Source organism: Lactuca virosa, chromosome 1 (genome assembly GCF_052849685.1).
Source record: "Lactuca virosa cultivar CGN04683 chromosome 1, Lactuca_virosa_CGN04683_v6, whole genome shotgun sequence".
Classification (NCBI taxonomy): domain Eukaryota; kingdom Viridiplantae; phylum Streptophyta; class Magnoliopsida; order Asterales; family Asteraceae; genus Lactuca; species Lactuca virosa.
This window is the reverse complement of record NC_136426.1, coordinates 226,685,360-226,710,914: the sequence shown is the minus strand read 5'-3', so window position 1 is coordinate 226,710,914 and position 25,555 is coordinate 226,685,360. Positions and strand designations below refer to the sequence as shown.

General features: G+C 38.9%; 1 protein-coding gene across 1 annotated transcript; it reads right to left on the bottom strand.

The window, feature by feature from the left end:
• Positions 1-305: 305 nt before the first annotated feature.
• Positions 306-830, bottom strand: LOC145127694 (uncharacterized). The gene is made up of 2 exons (XM_079062844.1): positions 432-830; positions 306-326 (listed from the first exon to the last, which is right to left on the bottom strand). Exons 1-2 carry the CDS (start codon positions 828-830, stop codon positions 306-308), a joined length of 420 nt encoding a protein of 139 aa, XP_078918970.1.
• Between the last annotated feature and the right edge of the window lie 24,725 nt (positions 831-25,555).

Sequence of the window (25,555 nt, the reverse complement as noted above, 5' to 3'; positions counted from 1 at the left end):
GGACCATTGAATGTTAGGATCCCTATGTGTGAGGATCCTCGGACATTGGGATCCTTATGTGTTAGGATCCTTGATTTCTTACACATAGCAAATTTTAGCTTGGGGTGGGAGTTAGCTTGGCTAACGCCCCTCTGATGCTTAAGTTAGTATTGGCTTTCAAAAGAATTAAAAGAATTATATAAAAGTAGAGGGTAGAGAGAGTGTAACATGAGTTTGTTTGAAAATGATCAACATAACTTACATGAACTACGATTTTAGATAGATGGCATTCCAGGATTTTGGCAGGATGTTGACCCCAAGGGTAGCTAGACAATATGCACCATATCCTGCTTTTGAATCAATGAGATACAGTCATTCCCATTTAGGTGCCAATTTATCTATACTAGGATCCTTAGTATTTGGAACGTTTTCCTAACTACCAAGTCACATACCTGAGACCTTCTGAACTTGATGTTCCTTTTATATGATTTTAGTGATCCTCTATTGATGAGCAATAATGAAGATCCTAACATGATGCCCGATTCGTTGATAGTGTCAAGATCCCGGGCCAGGATCCTATCGTTGTTCTCTTGATCCTGCAATTGATATCTTGTTGTTTGGATTACTACTTCCATAGGGATCATGTCTTCTATTCCAAACACCAACGAGTATGGAGTTTGGCCAGTGGATGCATTTAAAGTGGTTCTATCTGCCCATAGGATGAGAGGAAGTTCCACTACCCATCTTCCTTTCTTCTCATCTAACCTCTTCTTTTGATTGTTGACTATGATCATATTGTTGGATTCAGCTTGACCATTAGCTTGAGGGTGAACAAGAGTATGCATTACCATTTTAATCCCCCAACTTGTGCAAAAGTCACAACTCCTTTTGCTTATGAACTAGGATCCATTATTGCCTATGATCTCAGCAGGGATCCTGAACCTAGTCACGATATTTCATTTGATAAACAAGACCACTTCTTTGTCTTGTACTTGAAGAAAGGCTTCAGCCTCCATCTATTTCGAGAATTAGTCTGTTATCATTATCATGAACACCTTTCCACCAGGAGCTTTCGATAGCTTGCCAACTATATCAATTCCCCATTTCATTAATGGCCAAGGGGAAATGATACGATGCAACGGTTCTGTTGGTTCATGAAGGATGTTACCATGTCTTTGACAAGCATAACATCTTTGGGCATATAAGAAAGCATCCTTTTTTATTATTGGCCAGTAGTATTTGGTCCTTAATGCTTTGGAGCATAAGGATCTGCCCTTAGTGTAGTTTCCACAATCTCCTTTGTGTATAACTTTTAGGACTTCTACACCTTTGTGATCTTCTAAGCATCTAAGGTATGATATGCCATGGATTTCTTGTATGGTCTTCCTTGGATTATCATAAATAGTGAGACCCTCATCTTGAATTATCTCACGCCTTTTCCCTCTCTTTGGATTGTGTTCTTTTGGACATATTCCAATTTGGGATGGATCCAATATTTGGAGTGTTGCAGAGGATCCTTAATGTTGAGATCCTGATGAATAGGATCCTGAGGGAACGGTTGAGGGTCAGGATCCTTGATTATTGCCATGTTGGTTGTTTGACCATGGTGATTGTGATCATCTTGTTTATTGGAGGGATCTTCTATCATCGGGATCAATATATGGGTTATAAGGATCCTGACTTCCATCTGGATCCTAAGGGAAGATCCTAAGTTGGATAGTACATCTGCCTCAACATTTTCTTCCCTGGGAACTTGGCTTAGGCTAAAAGTCTTGAATTCTGAGACCAAATTTTTGAGTGGGATCCATTAAAATGATTAATTAATAATAAGGAGTCAACAAATACATGATGATCCTTTATTTGAAGATACTTGTCCAACTACAATCCCATAATCAATGCTTCATATTAAGCTTCGTTGTTGGTGGCATCAAATTCACAGCTAACTGTCGGGGGTATGTTGTCCCCCTGTTGAGATTTTAGTATGATGCCTAGACTTGTTCCTCTAAAGTTGGAGGATCCATCTGTGAAGAAAGTCCATTTTCCCTTGTTTTCTTCTTTTTGGAGCTCTTTTATTTCAAATTCCTCTTCAGGTTGTAGATCATCACTGAAATCGGCCATAAAGTCTGCTAGTGCTTGTGACTTTATTGCTGATCTTGGTTCATATTTGATATCATATGTGCTTAGCTTCACGGAATACTTTGCCATCCTACCTGACATCTCTGGTTTCTATATAACATTCTTAATGGGGTAATTAGTTCCCACGTGTATAGTGTGTGTTTCAAAATATTGTCTTAATTTTTTGGAAGAAGTTACTAATGCATGTATTAGATTTTCAAGATGGGAATACCTGGTCTGAGGATCCAGGAGACTCTTACTTACATAGTATATGGGATGTTGTTCCCAATGGAGATCCTCAGCTAAAATTGTGTTGTATTAGGTATATAAGCCCATAACTATAATTGGTATAAACTTGAATTGATGGAAACATAGTCCTTTTAGGTTACCCTCAAACCTAGCAATTGGACAGGATGATTTTTGGAGAGAGAGGTTGATTTATTATTTGATTAATAAAATGAAATAAATGATTTATTAATATATTAAGAAAATAATATATTAATTGGAAATAGTAATATTTAATTGATAATTAATCATAAATTAATTGGAATTAATTTTGGGATTAATGTAATTAACTAAAAAAGTGTAGGGGTGAAAGTACAATTGCTCAATAGTTGAACAAGAGGCATTCTAGAACCTCCTTGGATCCTTGGACGGTTTTGAAGAGGGTTTTAGGGTTCTAGAATTATCCTTGGAGGATAATTAGGAAGCTAGATAATTACTAATTCAAGATAATATTATAATATTGGTTTTGGGCTTATCTAGGGTTTCCTAGGTGCACTATATAAGGACCCCTAGTCCTCCATATTTCGGCCATCACTTCCTCATAAAAGGCTAGGCCAAAATTATACTCACCTCCATCCTCTATCCTTAATATCATTCTTGCTAGCTTGGGTGTGAACCATTAGAAACACGACGCTTGTGGTGCTTGCTTCCAAAGCTTCAACAAAACAAGGATCATTGTTATTTTCAATAATAACAATAAGGTATGTAATCTTAAAACCTTTATGTGATTTTCGAAAATAACCTAGGGTTTCTAGGGTTCTTATTTTGATGTTCATAGTTATAGATTCAATAGTGAAAACATAGATCTTATTTTAAGTTGAATGCACACTTAAGAGTTTTAAGTTGTCTTTGTTATGCCTAAAACCCATCAGTGGTATCAGAGAATTATGTTTATTTTTAATTGAATTTTCTATAATTGTTGAATTTAATCAAATTAGGGTTTATGGCAATTAAACACTATAAGGCAATAAATTTCGAAATTAGATTAGGGTTTCTTGCCCCCTAAGTTTCGAAATTAGGGTTTGGGTTTTGAATCCCTAACCCTTATCCCTAAGAAATTTGAAATTAAGGTAAGGATTTGAATCCCTTACCTTCATCCCCAAGCAAGATTTCAAAAATGGTAAATTAGTTTTTCTTTTCAAATTTGGTAATTATCATTTTACTTGCCTAAAAAGATATAATTAAAATTGGATAAATCTTATACCCATTTTTTCAAAAATTTAGGGGGTGAGGATTAGGATTAATTTAGTTAGATAATCCTTATATGATTTAATATATTTAATTAAATGTTAATCAGTAATAGATAAGTATTAAATCATTTGGTTTATTTTTAAATTTAAATTAATTATTTAATTTTCGAAATTTAAATATAAACCTAGTATTTTGAAAAAGTTTTAAAATACAGCTTATAATATATGTAAAATTAAAAGTTTAATAATTACTATATGTATAAGACCAAGTCAGTCGAACCGCTAGTACGTCTCATCCACGAAGCTAGTCTATATGTGGCGCATAAGGAAACTGCCTATAAAATGGTTGTTGAATGGGTGTCCACTCCCACCCATCGCTTCCTTGATTAGTGGAGGGTCGTTAGCCGAACGGGTTTGATAGGACAATTAATTCTCATTAAAAGTATAGTGCTACTAAAAGTAAAAAAAACCTTTTTGTTTAAAAAAATCACAATCTTAGTTGCTTTAGGAAAATGAGAATTTGTATGCTAACCCATGAAATTGCACAATATACTATATACTAGTTAGTGGAGCATGTGTGGTTAACTGACACACTAATAGTGACTATAAAGAGTAATAATGGGCATCTCAAAAAACTATCGTTGATTAATGGAACACGTGTGGTTAACCGGCACACTAAAATGAAATGATAAATGACATCGAGAGTGCCAAACTAATTTTCATGGTTATTCACATCTTGTTTGTGATCCTCGGTATCCCAGTCACAAATGGAAGAGCATTATCTGAGATTAAACATGTCATTGAATAGTTTCATTGAATCATAAAAGATCTAGGAATTTTGACATCCTTTTTCTAAGTTGTGAATTTTTTTAGTTGGATCCTAGCCTTAATATTTCATTTTTGGGTTGTTATATTAAGGATTTTTCTTATCTCACTAAAACTACCTTCTTTTTACAGACGTCTACTTCAAATGATGCTCCTGGTTCCTCCTCCTCCTCCCATAACTTTTCGTTGTTGAACATATCCTCGAAGGTGACGTTGGATGCCACCAACTACAACGATTGGATGCGTAACATTAAGATGGCCCTTCGTTTCGAGGACAAGGAGTATGTCCTTGAGAAATAACTAAATGTGATTGACGAAGAGAAGGCCACTCCTAAAGAACTAGCCGCCTATAAGAAGCACTACAAGGATATGACAAAAGTTGCTTGCATCATGGTAGCCACCATGACTCCTGAGTTGCAAATATTCTATGACGATTATTGGATGTACGAGATGAACAAGGACCTTATAGAATATTACCATAAGCGAGATCGCCAAGAAATGTACGAGGTGGTAAAGTCCCTCATATCAAGCAAAATGAAATAGGGAGAGTCTGTTAACAACCACGTGCAAAGGATGCAACGATACGTGGATCGCCTTGCTAGGCTTATTGTGCAATTTGATGAGGAGTTGGCTATTGACACATTCTTGAACTCCTTACCAAGTTGTTATGATCAGTTCATCTTGACCTATAATCTGAACAACAATGAGACCACCTTGGCTCAATTGCACAACCTCCTACTAACAGCTGAAGCAGGGATGAAGGGAAATATTATTGCCTCCACTCCTGCTAGTGCTCCTGTTATGGCCACTGATTAAGGGAAAGGGAAGAAGAGGATAGGTCCTCCAAATCAAAACTGTAAGAGAAAGTCTTAAGCTGGGTCGTCAAGCAATGGACCCAACGGTAAATCCAGTTCTGATGCTCTGCCTGTCTCTGATCCCAAAGAGGTCACTTGCTTTTACTGCAACGACAAAGGACATTGGAAACGCAGTTGCCCAAAGTATCTGTAAGGTATTAAAGATGGCAAGGTGAAACCGACTTCTGCAGGTATGTATATATATATATATATATATATATATATATATATATATATATATATATATACTATCTCATCTAATAACTCATCATCTTCTCGTTCTTGGGTCCTTGATACAAGATGTGGGTTTCACATTTGTTCTGATTTGCAGGGGATAAGAAGAAGTGAGGAGGTGGAGCACGGTAAAATGAACTTGATCATGGGGAATAGGCGATCTTCACCTATCACCAAGATAGGAATTTATAGTCTAGTGCTTAGTAATGGTGTTGATTTACATTTGATAAATTCTTGCTACTCGTCGGAAATGAAACGAAACATTACTTCTTTTCATGCAATGTTCAGAAAAGGTTTTAGATATTCTTTAATGATGATAATGGTTCTATTTTTGCTTATAAAAATGGTGTTTTTTATTTTGAAGCTTTACTTTGTGATGCAGTGTATGAAACTGTGATGTGTGTAGACAATTTAGGCAATAGCTTATTTCAAATTGATTTGTCTAATGGTGTAGACAAAGCATGTTTGTGGCATTGTCATCTTGGACGCGTTAACAAGAAATACATCGCCTGAACTCTAAAAGGATGTAGTGTTGGAATCATTTGACCTAAGCTTAGATGATACATTCGAATCTTAGTCTTTTGGGTAAGATGACAAAATCGCCTTTCACTAGATCTTGTGAAAGAGGTGAAGGTTAGTTAGATCTCATATATACAGATGTGTGTGTGCCCCTCAGATCATCCATAAGGGATGCTAATCGATTCTATGTAACTTTTACTTATGATTATAACAGATATGATTATATCTATTTAATCAAGCATAAGTCAGCAACCTTTGAAAGGTTTAAAGAGTTTAAACATGAACTCGAGAATCAATTAGGCAGGAAGATAAAGATGCTCCGATCAAATAGAGGCGGAGAGCATCTTAGTATCGAGTTCCACGGCTACCTCAAGGAATGTGGAATAGTTTCACAATTGACACCTCCTAGGACACAACAACTTAATGGTGTGGCTAAGAGGCACAATCGAACCTTGTTAGACATGGTTCGTTTCGTGATGATTCGAGCTTCTCTTCCAATTTCTTTTTGGGGTTAAGCCTTAGAAACTGTCACCTACATTCTTAATCTTGTCCCAACTAAGAAGGTTGCCAAAACACCTCATGAGATGTGGACAGGGAAGGTTACCTCGTTAGTACATATCAAGGTTTGGGGTTTTGAAGCTTTCATTAGATGAGAGACTCACGACAAGCTTGAACCTCGAAGTGAGAGATGTATTTTCATCGGATACCCACATAAGTCCTTTCGATATTTGTTCTACAGACCTAGTGAGAACATGGTATTTGTAGCACGAAGAGGAGTCTTTCGAGAGAGAGAGAGAGAGAGAGAGAGAGAGAGCTCATATGCAAAGAGGACAGTGGGAGTACCATTGATCTTGAAGATATTCAAGAATCAAACGATGAAGGAACCTTTGAAGACGCTAGGGTTCAACCAGAGGAAGAGATTCCAGTTGAACCATTTGACCATTCATTACCTCTTAGGCATTCGATTAGAGTTAGAATGCCAGCTGACTTTTATGCTTTCCATATTACTACAAATGGTGATATGTTTATCAGTGATAGTACACTGGTAAATTTGGATGAACTGGCTAAATACAAGGAAGCAATGGCAAGCCCTGAGGCAGCCCAATCGAAAGAGGCAAGGGACAAAAATATCAAGTCCATGTATAACAACCAAGTTTGGAATTTGTTTGATAATGTACCATGTGCAAATGGATCTTCAAAAAGAAGACTGACATTGATGGAAAGGTACACACTTTCAAGGCTCAACTAGTTGCGAAAGGGTTTACTCTAACCGCAGGGGTTGTCTATGATGAGACCTTCTCACCATTTTCTAAGATAAAATCTATTAGGATAATGCTTGCCATAGTTGTGTTTCATAACTATGAAATTTGGCAGATGGATGTCAAAACCGCTTTCCTTAATGGAAAGTTGGTTGAGGATGTTTACATGAGTCAGCCATTTGATGCAAAGTATCCAAATAGAGTGTGTAAGCTTGAGAAATGCATATATGGATTGAAACAAACGTCTCACAGATGGAATCTTTGCTTCGATGAGAAAGTCAAGGAATTTGGTTTCTATGGAAGTGAAGATGAATCATGTGTATATGTCAAAGCTAGTGGGAGTATAGTAACCTTCCTAGTATTGTATGTTGATGACATACTTCTTATATGATATGACATTCCAACTTTGCAAGAGGTCAAGTCGTATCTTGGAAAGTGTTTTGCTATGAAGGATCTAGAAGAGGCTGCTTATATTCTAGGGATAAGAATTCTAAGAAACGGGAGTAAAAGACTAATTGGACTTAGTCAAAGTACATACTTGGAAAAGGTAATAAAATGTTTTAGTATGGAGAATTACAAGAAGGGAGAACTTTCCATCAAGAATAATACCAAACTGAGTAAGACTCAGAGTCCGCGTACTGATGTAGAGATAGCAAAAATGAGTAGAGTATAATACGCTTCCGTCGTTGGAAGTTAAGAATATTCTCAAGTATCTACGAAGGACAAAGGATTGTGTCCTTGTACTTGGTGGGAGTGATACGTTGAGAGTAACTGGGTATAGTGATGCATTCTTTCAAACATACAGAGACAACTTTCGTTCTCAATCTGGTTGGGTGTTTACCTTAAATGGAGAAGCAGTTACTTGGAAAAGTTTCAAGCAAGAGACATTGGCTGATTATACCTATGAATCAAAGTACATAGCGGCAAGTGAAGCATCAAAGGAGGCAATTCATTTGAAAAACTTTATTGGAGATCTTGGAGTTGTGCTACCCATCAAGGAGCCAATGGAAATTTTTTGTGATAATGAAGGAGCGGTTGCCTTGACAAAGGAACCAAGAAATCATGGCAGATCAAGACATATCGATAAAAAAATACCATTTCATCAGACATAGGGTAGAAGAAGGTCACCTCATAGTGAAGAGGGTATCATCTGAAGAGAATAATGTTGATCCACTCACAAAGGGGATGAGTAGGGTTAAACACGTTCAGCATGTTAGGAGCATTGGTCTGAGAGATGATATTAGTTTTAATAGTTAGATAGTTAGTTTGAAACTTGTAACAAAGTAAATGTATTATATTAACCCACACTCAGAGAATTACTTCTTGGAATTTATCACTAGTAGTTATGAGATGATAATATCTTATAATCTTTAGACAGAGATATATGAGTTGTGTTTTACAAGTCAGTTTTTCATTGATAATGCGTAAACGCATCAGTACCTTGATGTTATAAAACGTGTTGTTGTGCATGATTTGATGAGTAAATAGTACATGCATATAAGTCAAAGTTTATTCGTTCCTTTTGTCGTAACGGGAAAAGCGATATCTTTGGGCCCCTCGGTGATTTGGTGTTGACTTATAGTGTCCGGCCCAGCCAAGACTAAATTGATGTGTTCGATTAGAAGTTATATATCATTACAAATCAAAAATTGGGAAACAAAGTATTGGACAATGTGATTGATTTTGTTCCATGTCTCATGTCTAAATGATATCTTGAAGAACGGAGGATTATATGACCACTTATATTAGGACACGTAACTGACCGGATGAGAGTTCGACAATGACTTTTTGGAAGCTACAATTTGTTAATCAGTTTGGAAGTTATAATAGTAATTATAGTTATAGACTTATCCAAGTGGGATACTGTTGGATTAGGTGTCTATACCCATCACTATAATTGGTATAAACTTGAATTGATAGTAGCATAGTCCATTTGGGTTGCCCTCCAACCTAGCAATTAGACATGATGATTTTTAGAGAGAAAGGTTGATTTATTATTTGATTAATAAATTGAAATAAATGATTTATTAATATATAATGAAAATAATATATTAATTTGAAATAGTAATATTTAATTAATAATTAATCAGAAATTAATTGGAATTAAATCCAGGATTAATGGAATTAATTAAAAGTGTAGGGGTTAAAGCGTATTTGTTCAATAGTTGAACAAGAGGCATTCCAGGATCTATGGTTTCCTAGTTGCATTATATAAGCACCCCTAGTCCTCCATATTTGGGCCATTAAATCCTCATAAAAGGCTAGGCCGAATTTACTCACATCCTTACTCTCTCCTTAATATCCTTCTTGCTAGCTTGGGTGTGAACCATTAGAGGCATGACGCTTGTGGTGCTTGCTTCCAAAGCTTCAAAACAATAAGGATCATTGTTATTTGCTATAATAACAATTAGGTATGTAATCCTAAACCCTTTATGTGATTTTCGAAGATAACCTAGGGTTCCTAGGGTTCTTATTTTGATGTTCATAGTTATAGAGTCAATAGTGAAAACGTAGATATTGTTTTAGGTTTCATGCACACTTAAGAGTTTTAAGTTGTCTTTCTAATGCCTACAACCCATCAAACTGCACGTACGTCGTTAGAGGATACAAAAAAGTATAGCAGGAGTGGTTCCCCAACTGGTGGTTTCAATAGCAAGGGTGCAGAACATAAATAATTTTTAAGTTCCTGAAAAGCATCTTCATGCTCTTTAGTCTACTCAAATCTTTTTTTCTTCTTCAAGATATCATAGAAAGGCTTTCACCTTTATGAAGATCTTGAGATGAACCTCTTAAGTGTTACTACTCTTCCTGTTAGTCTCTAATATCCTTCGTCAAGGATAGGGATCTTAAATCGATGATGTATTTTATTTGCTACAGACTTGCTTCTATTCCTATTTTACTCACCATGTATCCAAGGAACTTGCTTGACCTCATTCCAAAGTGGTACATGGAAGGGTTCGGCTTCATGTTATATTTGTCTAGTATATTGAGGGAATCTTCAAGATCCTTGAGGTGATCCTCAACTTCCCTTGATTTTAACTCCATGTTATCGTTGTAGACTTCCATGGTGTCCCCCAGTTTGTCCTTGAACATTCAGTTGACTAACCTTTGGTATGTTGCACCTGCATTTTTAAGACCAAAGGGCATAGTAGTATAGCAGTATATACATGTTGGGGTAGTGAATTCGGTATCCTCCTTGTTAGATGGTTCCATTTGGATTTTTTGGAACCCCGTGGACGCATCCATAAACGTTAGTAGTTCATGGCCAGTCGTTGCATTAATCATGGAGCCTATGTGTGGCAGGGGGAAACGATCCTTAGGATAAGCCTTATTCAGATCTATATAGTCCACACACACTCTCCTTTTTTTGTTCTTCTTTTTCACGATGACCACGTTGGCTAGCCATCTTGGGAACTTAACTTTCTTGATCATCCATGTTTTAAGGAGATTTTCTACTTCGTCTTGGATGATGTGGTTTCTTTCGGGTGCAAACTTTCTTCTCTTTTAGTGTATTGGTCTGAAAGAAGGATCAATATTAAGTTTATGTGTTATAATGTTCTTGTCTATACTTGTCATATCCTCATGCTTCCAGGTGAATGTTTTGCTTCTATCTTTCAGGAACTTTATTTGTTCTTGCTCGATTTGTTCTATCATTGAGGATCTATAAGGACTGTGGATTTAGGATCCTCGAGGTTCAGGGGCACTTCCTATACATCCTACTTTCTTGTTTCCAACACACCTCAAGCCCCCTGCTTTAGTTGCTATCCTTTCATAGTATTGTTGAAGATTTCATCAAATTCTTGTAGCACTCTTTGGATTCTTTTTGATCACATGCAATCTTTACTGTACCCCATGGAGTAGGTATTTTGACACATTGATGGTATGTTGAGGGGACAACATTCATATCGTGGATCCATGGTCTACCTAGTATAATATTATAGGAGGATAATGTATCGATTACAAAAAAGTGTTGCATAGAGTTTACCCCTCTATATAAATAGGTAGCTTTATCTCGCCGATTGTATGTTTTGTTTCGTCACTGAATCCAATCAGCATTGAGGATCTTTTCAGTATTTTGGCTTCAGGGATGTTCATCCTTTTTAAAAGCGTCCTGGAGTATGATGTTGACTGAGGATCCTCCATCAACAAGGATCCTTCTGACAAAATGGTTGGCGAGGGAAAGAGTGATCACCAATCCATCGTGATGAGGATCCTAGACGTTTGTTCTATCTGTTTCATCGAAGGTAATCTCCTTCAAATTTATGATCGATGTGTTCTTTTGTGGCCTTTCATCATTCTTCGTTTTCGACACTTTAGCATGTCTTATTGTTGTATAGTAAGAGGTGCCACAAATGTTAGATCCTCCAGAGATTACATTGATTACATTAGCATCCGTAGGAGGGGATCATGGTTTTTCTAGGGTCTTTTGTCACACCCCCAAACCAGAATGGTGGAAACATTCGGGGGTGGGTGACTTCACGTAGTATCATAACAGTTGAATATTGTAAAGGAAGTAAACACAACCATCATAAATATAATAAAAACTTACATTGTTGCGTGTAATACATGTTTCAAAAGAATATTACAAATATGATGATTTAAAATGTTTTGATAATAGACGCCTTAGCGTTCTTTCTCCAAAAGCTGATGGTTACCTGTATTACTGATTCCCTGAGAAATACAAGTAGTTTTGAAAAAGTGTCAACAATTAAGTTGGTGAGTTCTTAAGCGTTTTTGTACTGAAATTTGTATGTCCTTTAGTAAAAATAACTGAACGTGTTTTCCAGAAAATCTAATATTTTCTATGTATAGTTTGAAAAAGTTCCAAAGGCTGGAGTGCAATAGTATCTTTCGTGCTCAAAATAGTGAAAGTGTATTTATACTCAAATAATGTATTTACTGAATGCATTCAAGAGTCTCGTAAATCAAACTTATTTTAATACTTCCGTGTGAGTTTTATAACCATGCTATTGACCCAGACTGCCTGTAACAACGTTCTTCAGGCGTTGTAGTGTTATGACGTTTGTCACCCCAGACCTGCCGGTCTAACTGTAGCTAATAGTTTAGGTGCGGGATTGCCAATCCCGTATAGATCTATACACAAGTATCACGCTCTCCGACCAAGAGATTATGGTTTACAATACAGGACTTGAAATGCGTACTTGTGAGTACGTTGAAGCTGAATGTCTCGCAACACTTAGTATGAATAGATTTACGAAAAGAAACGTCTATATTTCATGTAGATGAAAGTACTTCATTTTACAGTGTTTATGTAAAGATGTAATGAATAACTCGTAAACTATACCCATTATAGTTTTTCGAAAGTGTGTTCCATTTGATGATATAAATTTGGTGTAATATCAACTTTGCATGTGAAGTGTAACATTGGTATTAATGTTGTTTAACATCCATAAACAAAATCTAGATAAAGTATTTGAAAACATTTCTAACGATGTGTATTTTAAGTGTGAGTTTATCTCGTGTTTCACTTGTATCCCCCCCCCCCCTAAAACATGAAAAAGACGTGAAAATAAAGGGTATGAACTCACCTGGAAAGTGTGATGATTTGAAGGAAACGAGATTTTTCTTGGGCAGCACTTTGACCGGTAAGTGGTAAGTTTCTCGGGATTATCGGCGCTTCGGACCTTCGTCGGGGCTTGGATATGTAACCGGGGTGTCGGGGTCGTCTCGGGGTGCTAAACGTGGAGTAGGAGTGAGGGAGAAGAGTGAAATGAGCAAGGAAAGTCGGAAGTCTCGCATGCTATTTATAGGGTGAATTTTCGGGATTCACGTCCTGAACATGGGGTAGTTCATGTCGTGAGTCTGGTCTGTAGACACGACGCCTGGTGGTCTAGTCCTGGCACACATCAATCATAGACTCACGTCGTAAGTCTCTTGCTCACGTCGTGAGTTTCGGATAAGGTTGGTGTGCGTGCCTCGAACTTCAGAAATTCATATCTCTCGCATACGAGCTCCGATTTCGACGTTCTTTATATCCACACGTAGGTGAGAATATAATCTACAAGTTTTATTTAGACTCCGTCGGCTAATTTTGACTTTAATTTTTAATATTATATTTTAAGTAGGCCGGGGCAGATTAATTCCGTTAAAAATCCATAACTTCTTCATCCGATGTCCGTTTTCGTCTGTCTTTTTACCGTTGTACTACTATTGTCAAGACCTTCAATTCTCGTTTAGGTTGCGTCGGCTAAAAATCGCTCAATCTTTATTTCGAGTTTTTAGCTGTCTACTACTGTTCTGAAACTTTAGAAAAATAATAACTTCCTCATACGAAGTCAGATTTGGGCGTTCTTTTTATGTATGCTCATGGTTTAACATAATCTACGATTTTCGTTTAGATACCTAAGGCTAAAAAGTATTTTATTGAAGTTTCACTTTTTACGCTTAACAGTGTTTTACCGGTTGAGTCGCGGATTTTCGATTGGTCATAACTTCTTCGTTATAACTTGGATTTGGGTGTTCTTTATATATTTGGAAACCTTGACAATATATCTAACAATTTATGCAACCCAAATGAGACTTTAGAACACTTCATTTTTTATGCCATTTTATTACATCAAAAATAGTTTTACATTATTTGACTTTTTGAACATTACATTGACTTGAAATATCGGGTTGTCACATCATCCCCCCGTTAGAGGGAATTTCGACCCGAAATTTAATCTAAGACAGAGTTTATGGAGTAGGAAAAAGATGTGGGTACTTTTGTTTCATCTGATCCTCGCGCTCCCAGGTGTATTCAGGTCCTCGCTTGGCATTCCAACGGACCTTCACAATGGGTATGCGACTTTGTTTAGTTCTTTTAACTTCCCGATCCATGATTTCTACAGGCTCTTCCACGAAGTGGAGAATCTCGTTGATTTCAATTTCATCCAAAGGGATGACGAGGGTCTCATCGGACAAGCACTTCTTTAGGTTCGACACGTGAAAGGTAAGGTGTACGTTATTGAGTTCCTGCGGTAATCGAAGTTTGTATGCCACCAGGCCGATCCTGGCAAGGATCTCGAATGGTCCGATATACCTAGGGTTGAGTTTCCCACGTTTTCTAAAACGTATCAAACCCTTCCAGGGGGAGACTTTCAATAGTACCCGGTCCCCAACCTGGAATTCCAAGGGTTTCCGTCTTTTATCCGCATAACTCTTTTGTCTGTCTCTTGAAGGTTTTAATCGTTCTCGGATTTGGACAATCTTCTCAGTAGTTTCTCTTATGATTTCCGAGCCAGTGAGAGTGATGTCTGGTACTTGACCTCTTGCTAGTTGTGTGTCGCCCACTTCAGCCCAGCACAGACGTGATCTGCACTTACGGCCGTAGAGGGCTTTGAATGGAGCAACTTTGATGCTAGTGTGATAGTTGTTGTTGTACGAGAACTCGATCAATGGTAAATGGGTATCCCAAGCCTTACCAAAGTCTATCACACAAGCTCTTAGCATGTCCTCTAACGTTTGAATGGTCCTTTCACTCTGCCCGTCTGTCTGTAGGTGGTAGGCTGTACTCATGTCCAGCTTAGTTCCCATAGCTTTATGCAGCGACTGCCAGAATCGTGATGTGAATCGGCTATCTCTATCGGATATAATAGATATCGGTACTCCATGAAGGCGCACTATCTCTTTGATGTAGGTCCTTGTCAGCTTCTCCAGTTTATCCGTTTCTTTGATTGGTAGGAAGTGCGCGGATTTGGTTAACCTGTCGACGATCACCCAGATGGTGTCGAGTCCACTTGCCATCTTGGGTAACTTGGTTATGAAGTCCATGGTTATTCGCTCCCACTTTCACTCGGGTATCTCTGGATGTTGAAGTAGTCCCGAGGGCTTTTGATATTCTACCTTAACCTTGGCGCAAGTCAGGCACTTGCCCACAAAGGTAGCTATTTCCGCTTTCATGTTCGGCCACCAATACAACCTCTTGAGGTCTAAGTACATCTTGTCTGAGTCGGGATGTACAGAGTAGCGAGTTTTATGAGCTTCGTTCATGAAAACATCCCTGAATCCACCAAATTTTGGTGTCCAGATCCGGTTCATGAGACAACGAACTCCGTCATCCCTGACTTCAAGGTTTTTATCCATTCCTCTCAATGCTTCACCTGCCACGTTCTCTAGCCTCAAGGCTTCTTCCTGTGCTTCTTTGATTTGTACGGACAGGTGTGAGTGGATGGTCATGGTTAATACTCTTACTCGGCGGCCCGAGTACTCCTTTCTTCTCAAAGCGTCTGCAACCACGTTGGCTTTTCCGGGGTGATAAAGAATTTCGCATTCGTAATCGTTTAGTAGTTCTACCCACCGTCTTTGTCTCATGTTGAGTTCCTTTTGACTGAGGATGTGTTGAAGGCTTTTATGGTCGGTAAAGATTGTACATTTCGTGCCGTAGAGATAGTGCCTCCAGATCTTTAGAGCGAAGACGACTGCTCCTAGTTCGAGATCGTGCGTCGTGTAGTTTACCTCGTGCGTCTTCAGTTGTCTTGAGGCGTAGGCCATGACCTTCCCTCGATGCATTGGGACACATCCAAGTCCCTGGTTTGATGCATCACAGTAGACCAAGAAGTCTTTTGTTCCTTCTGGCAAAGATAATATAGGTGCGCTGCATAGGGCTCGCTTTAGTGTTTGGAATGCAACGTCTTGTTTTTCTCCCCAGCTGAAGGTTACCCCTTCTGAGTCAGGGTGGTAAGTGGCTTAGCAATCTTCGAAAAGTTTTGTATGAACCTTCGGTAATATCTAGCGAGGCCCAAGAATTGTCGGATTTCCGTTGGAGTCCTTGGAGTTGTCCAGTTCTCGATTGCCTTGATTTTGGAAGGGTCCACGTGTATCCCCTCCTTGCTGACCACGTGACCTAGGAATTCTACTTTCCGAATCCAAAATTCGCACTTTGAGAATTTTGCGTAAAGCTTCTCTGTCCTTAATGTTTCCAAGACCTGTCGGAGGTGTTGGCTATGTTCCTCCTTGTTCCTTGAATAGATGAGTATATCATCTATGAATACGATCACAAATTTGTCCCGGAAAGGACGACATACTTGGTTCATCAAGTCCATGAACACTACCGGTGCATTTGTCAATCCAAAGAGCATCACTACAAACTCGTAGTGACCATAGCGAGTCCGGAATGCCGTTTTGGGAATATCTCCATCCAGAACTCGCAGCTGGTGGTACCCAGATATTAAATCGATCTTTGAGAAGTAGCTCGCTCCTTGTAGTTGGTCGAATAGATTGTCTATGCGCGGTAAGGGATATCGGTTCTTGATCTTGAGTTTGTTCAGCTCTCGGTAATCGATGCACATGAGAAAAGATCTGTCCTTCTTCTTTACGAACAGGATTGGCGCTCCCCAAGGTGAGAAGCTCGGTCTGATGAATCCCTTGCTTAGAAGTTCGTTCAGCTGGCTGGATAACTCCTGCATTTCAGCCGGTGCTAGACGGTACGGCGATTTTGCTACTGGGGTAGCTCCGGGAATCAAGTCGATCCTGAACTCGACTTGACGTTCTGGTGGGACTCCTGGAAGATCTTCTGGGAAAATGTCGGGGAAATTGCAGACTTCTGGAATGTCCTTAATGTCTTTCACTTCTCGTTTCTTGTCTACCACGTGGGCTAGAAAGGCATGATATTCCTTGCGAAGGTATTTTTGGGCTTTGACGCAAGAGATGATTTGTAAATTGGTATTGGGTTTGTCCCCATAAATGATAAGAGTTTTGCCGCTTGGCAGATTGAGGCGAACGGCCCTTTCGTGACAAAGTATATCGGCATGGTGAAGGCTTAACCAGTCCATACCGATGATGACATCAAAACTTCTTATAGTAATCGGCATAAGATCGATTTGGAACGAGTGTTCATTTAAATTTAACGTACAACCTATGTACATATTGTTTGCGCTTTCCGTTTTACCGTTTGCCATTTCTACTGTGAATATTTTATTGAGTGCTTGGGGTTTTTGATTAAGTAAATGTTTGAATTTATGACTCACGAAACTTCTCTCCGCACCACAGTCAAAGAGTATGCATGCATAAATGTTGTTGAGGAGAAACGTACCCGTAACCACTGTGGGATCGGCTATTGCCTCGTTCTGCCCTATTTCCATCACTCTTCCTACACCGCCAACATTCTTTGCCTTAGGGCAATCCCTCTTGTAGTGCCCAGTTTCCCCACACCCATAACATGTCTGGCTCACTCCAGCACCAGGAACTTGGGTGATTGGTCGCGCCGGTGCCCTACAGAAACGGGCAGTGTGCCCTTTCCTGTCGCAGTTTTTACAATGCATCTCCTGGAAATTCCCGTTGTGATCGTAATTGCATTTGTTGCACTTTGGTAGGCTCCCAACATATTGTTTTACCGGCGTAGGGGTAACAGGGACAGCAGTGGGGGCAGTAGCAGCATGGACCGCCACTATTTGTTTCTTTGAAGGTTCTTGCGAAGTTTGACCTTTCCTTTTGGTCCAAAACTTCTTGTTGTTGTTGTTGGCATTGCTGTTATTGTTGTGGCTTCCTTTGGTTGGTTCCGGGACGATGGTCGTGACATCTTGGCAGACCCCATGATCGACGAGGGACTGTGCCAGTTGTTTGGCACTGTCGAACGTCGTGGGTTTGGAAGCTAGCACACTTCCTCGAAGCTGGGGCGACAGCCCCCAGATATACATTTCCACCTTCTTGCTTTCTAGGGCCATCATCCCTGGGCAAAGTATTGTCAAATCACTGAACCTATTCGTATAGGTTGTGATGTCCGAGCCAACCATAGTCAATTCCCAAAGTTCCTGTTCAAGTTTATGGATCTCGCCCCTTGGGCAGTACTCTCGTAATAACATTTGCTTCAGGTTCTCCCAACCCATGGAGTTTGCCACCAGCAGAGTTAGTGACTTGACGTGGCCATTCCACCACGTTAGGGCTCGTTCAGAGAAAGTACAGGCGGCAAATTTTACTTTGCTCTCTTCGGGGCATGAGCATATCTTGAACACGGCTTCCGTTTTCTCTATCCATTAGGATAGAGCCATCACTCCCCCGGTTCCATTAAAGGGGATGGGTTTGCTGTTGGAGAAGTCTGTGTAAGTACATTCCCCGGAACGACTCTGGTTTTGGCCATTTGTAGAGCTGTTTATTCCTCCTCCTGATCCGTTGTTACTCATTTGCGCCATTGTTGTGGTTACGGCAGCTGTTACAGAAGCCTGAAAGGTAGCAGCATCCATCGACGGAGGGGGTGGTGGAGGTGGTGTTGGTGCTTCTGTATTATTGAAACATCGAGGATTTCTTCTTGGTGGCATGATTCTGCCACAAGTTATAAAAGACGAATCCTTGATAAGTCATTAGAAATGATTATGGAAGGTTTTAGTATTAAAAGTTTTGGTTCTGAATATTTCTGGTTTTTGCATGTTAATGGAAACTTTCAAAAATAAGTGTATGATTCTTTTAAGAATTAAATGGAATACTCAAGGAAATAATAAATGCGTGTCAATTTCATTGATATTAGTATATGATACAACGATCAGGAAAATTTGACCTTTTATAGGTCTAGGGTACATCAATGAAAATGGGAAAATTTGACAGCATTTCGGCCTCCGAATTGCGTACTCACAATCTGTCGGGTTTACATTTATACAAGAAAAGGTAACACCAACACTTAGCCGATAGGTATAGATATAGCGCCAGAAGCACGCGCTCTACTCCGAGCGGGTAGCACGTTGCGGACCATGGTATGTGGTTGTGGATGCCTTAGCTCGGGCTACTTGACGTTCAGCCTCGATGACGCGCCTTTCCAATGCGGCTTGGCTTCTACGGAACTCCCTTACTTCGGCTCTAATACCGCAGTGACAGCAGCAGTGGCCCCAATGTCCAAGAGTTGGCTGGCATTCACTCTTGCTTGCTCGACTTGGTCGGCCATGCGTCGAACCATGACAGGGAGTGCTCTGTCAACTGAACCCCCGTTGTTGAGGTTATAAAAGCCTCGTGCCATGTCGTAGGGTGGGCGTTGCCCTTGTTCCCTGCTCCATCGCTTCAAATCCACAGCCCAGCGGGGTGTCGGGCCCTGAAAGTTCCTTTGGGGATTTGCTGCTCCTCGGGGAGGATTATAGATCTCAGGTTCCGAGTCAGTGCTCCCACCATCTCCTTTCTCTTCTGACTCTTCTTTTGGGTCTTCCTCGGGATCCTCTTCGGAATCCTCTTCTGGCTCCTCCTCGGGAATCTCTTCGGGATCTTCCTCTGGGTCCTCTTCAATCCGGCCTCCATTACCCTGGTTAGGGTAGTAGGGATCCCCGGGAATGTGGAATTCTGCCATTTTGTCTTGTCGAGAAATAGAGGCAAGATAATTTTTATAAAAACTCGGGAGTAAAAAGGTAATTTTTTTGATAAATAAAATTTTTATTGATTTGATGATTTCCTAAATTTAACTAGATATCGAGGTTCGCACAATTATTATAGCTCTTATGGTTTTATAAAATACTCCTATAGTATTTCAAATTTGTAAGTTTGATTCTAGTATTTTCTTTGGTAAGTTTTCGACTTGTTTCTTACTACAAACATTCCTCGACATACGTTGGTCACATCCAGGATAAATATAGTTGATCAGGCTATATTTATTCTCTATTTGATTACATACCCCGAGGCCTGGTCCTAGTGTCGCAACTTGCCTTAATACTTTTATAAAACTTTTGCTATGATACGAGACCGATGCATGCGTGTATTTCTACTTTTAATAAAAAATATATATATCATTTTAATTTATTAAAAGTATCGTTTATGAAAACGTTTTGTCAGAGGGTTTTTGGTCCCTTTACATTTATAGTTTGTATATCTTATGTGGTTCGATATACTTAGTTCACTATAAACAATGCTCTGATACAAATCTGTCACACCCCCAAACCAGAATGGCGGAAACATTAGGGGATGGGTGACTTCACGTAGTATCATAACAGTTGAATATTGTAAAGGAAGTAAACACAACCATCATAAATATAATAAAAACTTACATTGTTGCGTGTAATACATGTTTCAAAAGAATATTACAAATATGATGATTTAAAATGTTTTAATAATAGACGCCTTAGCGTTCCTTCTCCAAAAGCTGATGGTTACCGGTATTACTGATTCTCTGAGAAATACAAGTAGTTTTGAAAAAGTGTCAACAATTAAGTTGGTGAGTTCATAAGCGTTTTTGTACTGAAATTTATATGTCCTTTAGTAAAAATAACTGAACGTGTTTTCTAGAAAATCTAATATTTTCTACGTATAGTTTGAAAAAGTTCCAAAGGCTGGAGTGCAATAGTATCTTTCGTGCTCAAAATGGTGAAAGTGTATTTATACTCAAATAATGTATTCACTGAATGCATTCAAGAGTCTCGTAAATCAAACTTATTTTAATACTTCCGTGTGAGTTTTATAATCATGCTATTGACCCAGACTGCCTGTAACAACGTTCTTCAGGCGTTGTAGTGTTATGACGTTTGTCACCCTAGACCTGCCGGTCTAACTATAGCTAACAGTTTAGGTGCGGGATTGTCAATCCCGTATAGATCTATACACAAGTATCACGCTCTCCCTCCAAGAGATTATGGTTTATAATACAGGACTTGAAATGCGTACTTGTGAGTACGTTGAAGCTGAATGTCTCACAACACTTAGTATTAATAGATTTACGAAAAGAAAAGTCTATATTTCATGTAGATGAAAGTACTTCATTTTACAGTGTTTATGTAAAGATGTAATGTATAACTCGTAAACTATACCCATTATAGTTTTTCGAAAGTGTGTTCCATTTGATGATAATAATTTGGTGTAATATCAACTTTGCATGTGAAGTGTAACATTGGTATTAATGTTGTTTAACATCCATAAACAAAATCTAGATAAAGTATTTGAAAACATTTCTAACGATGTGTATTTTAAGTGTGAGTTTATCTCGTGTTTCACTTGTATCCCCCCCCCCCCTAAAACATGAAAAAGACGTGAAAATAAGGGGTATGAACTCACCTGGAAAGTGTGATGATTCGAAGGAAACGAGATTTTTCTTGGGCAGCACTTCGACCGGGAAGTGGTAAGTTTCTCGGGATTATCGGAACTTCGGACCTTTGTCGGGGCTTGGATATGTAACTGGGGTGTCGGGGTCGTCTCGGGGTGCTAAACGTGGAGTAGGAGTGAGGGAGAAGAGTGAAATGAGCAAGGAAAGTCGGAAGTTTCGCATGCTATTTATAGGGTGAATTTTCGGGATTCACGTCGTGAACATGGGGTAGTTCACGTCGTGAGTCTGGTCTGTAGACGCGACGCCTGGTGGTCTAGTCCTGGCACACATCAGTCATAGACTCACGTCGTGAGTCTCTTGCTCACGTCGTGAGTTTCGGATAAGGTTGGTGTACGTGCCTCGAACTTCAGAAATTCATATCTCTTGCATACGAGCTCCGACAGGATAATTCATATCTCTTGCATACGCGTAGGTGAGAATATACTCTACAACTTTCATTTAGACTCCATCGGCTAATTTTGAATTTAATTTTTAATATTATATTTTAAATAGGCCGGGACAGGATAATTCCGTTAAAAATCCATAACTTCTTCATCCGATGTCCGTTTTCGTCTGTCTTTTTACCGTTGTACTTCTATTGTCGAGACCTTCAATTCTCGTTTAGGTTGAGTCGGCTAAAAATCGCTCGATCTTTATTTCGAGTTTTTAGCTGTCTACTGTTGTTCTAAAACTTTAGAAAAACCATAACTTCCTCATACGAAGTCAGATTTGGGCGTTCTTTTTATGTATGCTCATGGTTTAACATAATCTACGATTTTCGTTTAGATACCTAAGGCTAAAAAGTATTTTATTGAAGTTTCACTTTTTACGCTTAACAGTGTTTTACCGGTTGTGTCGCGGATTTTTGATTGGTCATAACTTCTTCGTTATAACTCGGATTTGGGTGTTCTTTATATATTTGGAAACCTTGACAATATATCTAACATTTTATGCAACCCAAATGAGACTTTAGAACACTTCATTTTTTACGCCATTTTATTTCATCAAAAATGGTTTAACATTGTTTGACTTTTTTGAACATTACATTGACTTGAAATATCGGTTTGTCACATCTTTTGAGGATCATGATCCTTTTCTTTGGATCTTTCTTTTCTTTTGCCGAGGATCTCCTTGAGGTATTCCTTGCTAAGTAGGTAACTGATCTCCTTTCGTATGGGCAATAAACTCTTCAGCAATGTGTCCAAAGTCCTCGTGGTATGCACACCATTTGGAATTATCTTTCCAGGTGGTGGACTTTTCCCCATTTCTTTTCCATCTCGCTTTGTTGCCAAGATCCTTCATGGCAAATAAGAAACTTGAAACATCCACAGAAAAAAAAGGTTATCAGTGATCTTAGGAAATCCTTCTTCCTCCCCTTCATCTTAAAGGGCATTAACCCTATGATGATCGGGTCTCGAATAAGGTTTAGATTTATAGTATCTTTGGGCCGAGGATTTGGCCTTCCCATTAGGGTTATCATATAAGCTTGGTGAGCTGCTCCTATTTTGGATCTCCTTGTCTTCTTTGAGCCTTATGAACCTTAGCGCTTTACTCCTTACTTCATCCATTCTTTCGCATGGAGTCATTACAAGGTCTTCGTAGAAATGAGAGTCTTTCTTTAGTCTGAATTTAAAGGCTTCCACGACAGTTTCCATGTCGATGTTGGGGATAGTCAGAGCTTCCCTGCCAAACCTATTCACGAAATCCATGAGGGATTCCTTAGGATCCCGAACCACCTGATAGAGATCACTAACGATCTTCTCGAACGTTCAGCTACAAGAATATTGGTTGTAAAAAATATTAATTAAATGTGCAAACAAAGTAGTAGAGTATGGAGGAACATTTAGTATCCATTTCAAGGTTGATACTGTGAGGGTTGAACCAAAACCCTTGCATAGGAAAGCTTCCTTCGAGTGTGTGGGAATGGGGATAATGTCCATTCTTTCCCTGTATTGTGCCACATGTTCTTCAGGATCCATGGTCCCATCATAAGGCTTCATGGTGGGAGTTTGGAAGCGCTTAGGGACGTCAGTGTTTGCGATTGCAGGAGCAAATCTTGAGATCATGTGGCTTGTTAGGAATACTTCTGGTATAGGCTAGACTACTCCGGGTACGCTTAAGATCATCTGTTGCAGTAGTTAAAGTTCATTGGTCATGACCTGCATCAACATCCATAGAGTTAGTAGTTAAATCATTATTGTTGATAAAGTTATGAGTATCCATGTTATTGGGAGTAACTAAGCTTTCGTCGGGATATTGGGTCGTACGAGCTTGCTCTTTTGGAGTTTCACCCCAAGCAGGGGTAGAGGCCAGTGTCGAGGATCCTATCTCGCAGCGGTTTGCCGAGGATCCCGTATTGTCAAAGTACAGGACCTTGGGCAAGAAGATCGAGGTTGCTGCTTCTTGGGGATTGTGGATCTCTGCCCTCAATCTCTCCATTCCCTTGAGTATCGTCATGTTTTCCTCCTTCTTCTGAGTGACTTATCGATCCAATATCTTCAACATAGCAAAGATTTTGTTATTGGAAATCAGTACACGAGGATCATGAAATCGTTAGGTGCCGAAAGAAGAGGCGTTTTTCTTTGGTGCCTCAAAGGTTTTCTTGGAGCTCCACCTGCGGGTGGAGGAAGATTTTTAGAGGAAATTAGAGGAATAGAGGAAGATGATAAGGTTAGTAGGGTACACATGATTCTTGAACGATTATGAATACCACGGCCCCACGGTGAGTGCCAAATTATATGAGAGGCTGTGGTGTTAGAGCAATGTAAGTATAGAATAATGATTAAAGTGAGACTAGTGAGTTAGAATAAAAGCTTGTGATAATGATCACCTGCCTTCATGTGTTTTATTGATTTATATATGAGATTACAAAGTTAATACGAGTACAAGTGTAATGGTAAAGCTAATCGTGTCTGTAGTGTGTGATTTCCAGGATCCTCGTCGAACAGTTATTTGCACATTTTTGGACTTAGTATCCCCGGGTATCAAGCTTGGTTGAAGCGACTTTCCGTTGAGAATGAGTCTTGTGTTGACGAGTTTTGCACATGTGAGAAAAATAAAGAAGAACATTGCCATTATAAGTGTTAGGAAATATTAGTGATAATAATCAGGATCCTGGGATATGTTTAACGATCCTGAGGCTTCAGAAATATTTAAGGATCCTGAATATAATTCAAGGATCCTGCCCCTAACAAATGTTGCATATGAAGGAACTAAAGAAGTGAAAGAAAATAGTGAAAACAATCTCAATCAGAAGTACAAACACTTCTTTGCTCAAAGGAACGAATCTCTTACTCAAACCGTTAGTCGTTTTAATTATCTTATTAATGATATAAGCAGGTTTGATATTTTTAAACATGAATTTGTATTAGTTCTTAAGTTTTTATATGCTCTTGATGAGAAAAGGGAACATCGTGTGGATGTGCCTAAGAACAGTGAGAAAATTCACTTGATGGATCTTCACAGTCTGTATGGAAATCTGAAGAATTTTGAAGAAACAAAGGTCCTCAGGAAAGAGCTAATGAAGGATAGCTTCAAGGAAAATTCCTTTGAACTGTTCACTAGAAAGTCAAGCTTTGTGCATGATAATGAAAGCGACAAATCCGATAATGATGGTTGTGAGCAAGAGTTCAATGTTAAGCTTTATTCAAGTGTTGCAATGATTGTGAAGCACTTTGAGAAGTCAAATAAAAAGAAGTTTGGTAGATCAAAAAGGTTTTCTGTGAATACTAACTCATCAGCGTCAAAAAGGTCTAACACTGGTAACTCAAAAAACGATGAAGGTAAATATTTTAACTGTGGTAGTGTTGATCATTTTGCTCGAGATTGCAATGCTAAGAAGAACAAGAAAAAGGAAGAGTGAAGGTTTGTATCGATCAGATACAGTCAAGTATGAATAATTAAGAACAAACAAACAAAACAAGAGTTGAGGAACCAGGATGATAATAAAGATACTTTCACTAAGAAAAGGTTCCCATAAAGAGAACAAACGCACAAAGTGAGGCACAAAGCTCTATTAGGGTTTAACCATAATAGTATAATATATACGATTACAGAAATGGAGATCCCACTATTTTGGGAATATATTCTAATCTATGTACGGTCTGATCCTAATCACTAAGATTACGGATCAAAATATATATTCTATATTTACAGAGTATATCGACCTAATATACAAACGATCACTAAGATCATTAGGATCACGGTATTGCTAATGAAGTTGGCGTTGGCGTTGGCGCTGGTGGACGGCGTGTTATGTGTTTGACTCATCAGATCATAAGGTGTGATCTTACAATCTCCCCTATTTGATGA

Bases quoted from the DNA above. Each gene is read 5' to 3' on its own strand.
- LOC145127694 (XM_079062844.1), bottom strand. From the start codon at position 830: ATGGTAATGCATACTCTTGTTCACCCTCAAGCTAATGGTCAAGCTGAA. The intron at 327-431 runs GTATGTGACTTG...ATTCAAAAGCAG, and splicing joins TCAAGTTCAGAAGGTCTCAG to GATATGGTGCATATTGTCTA.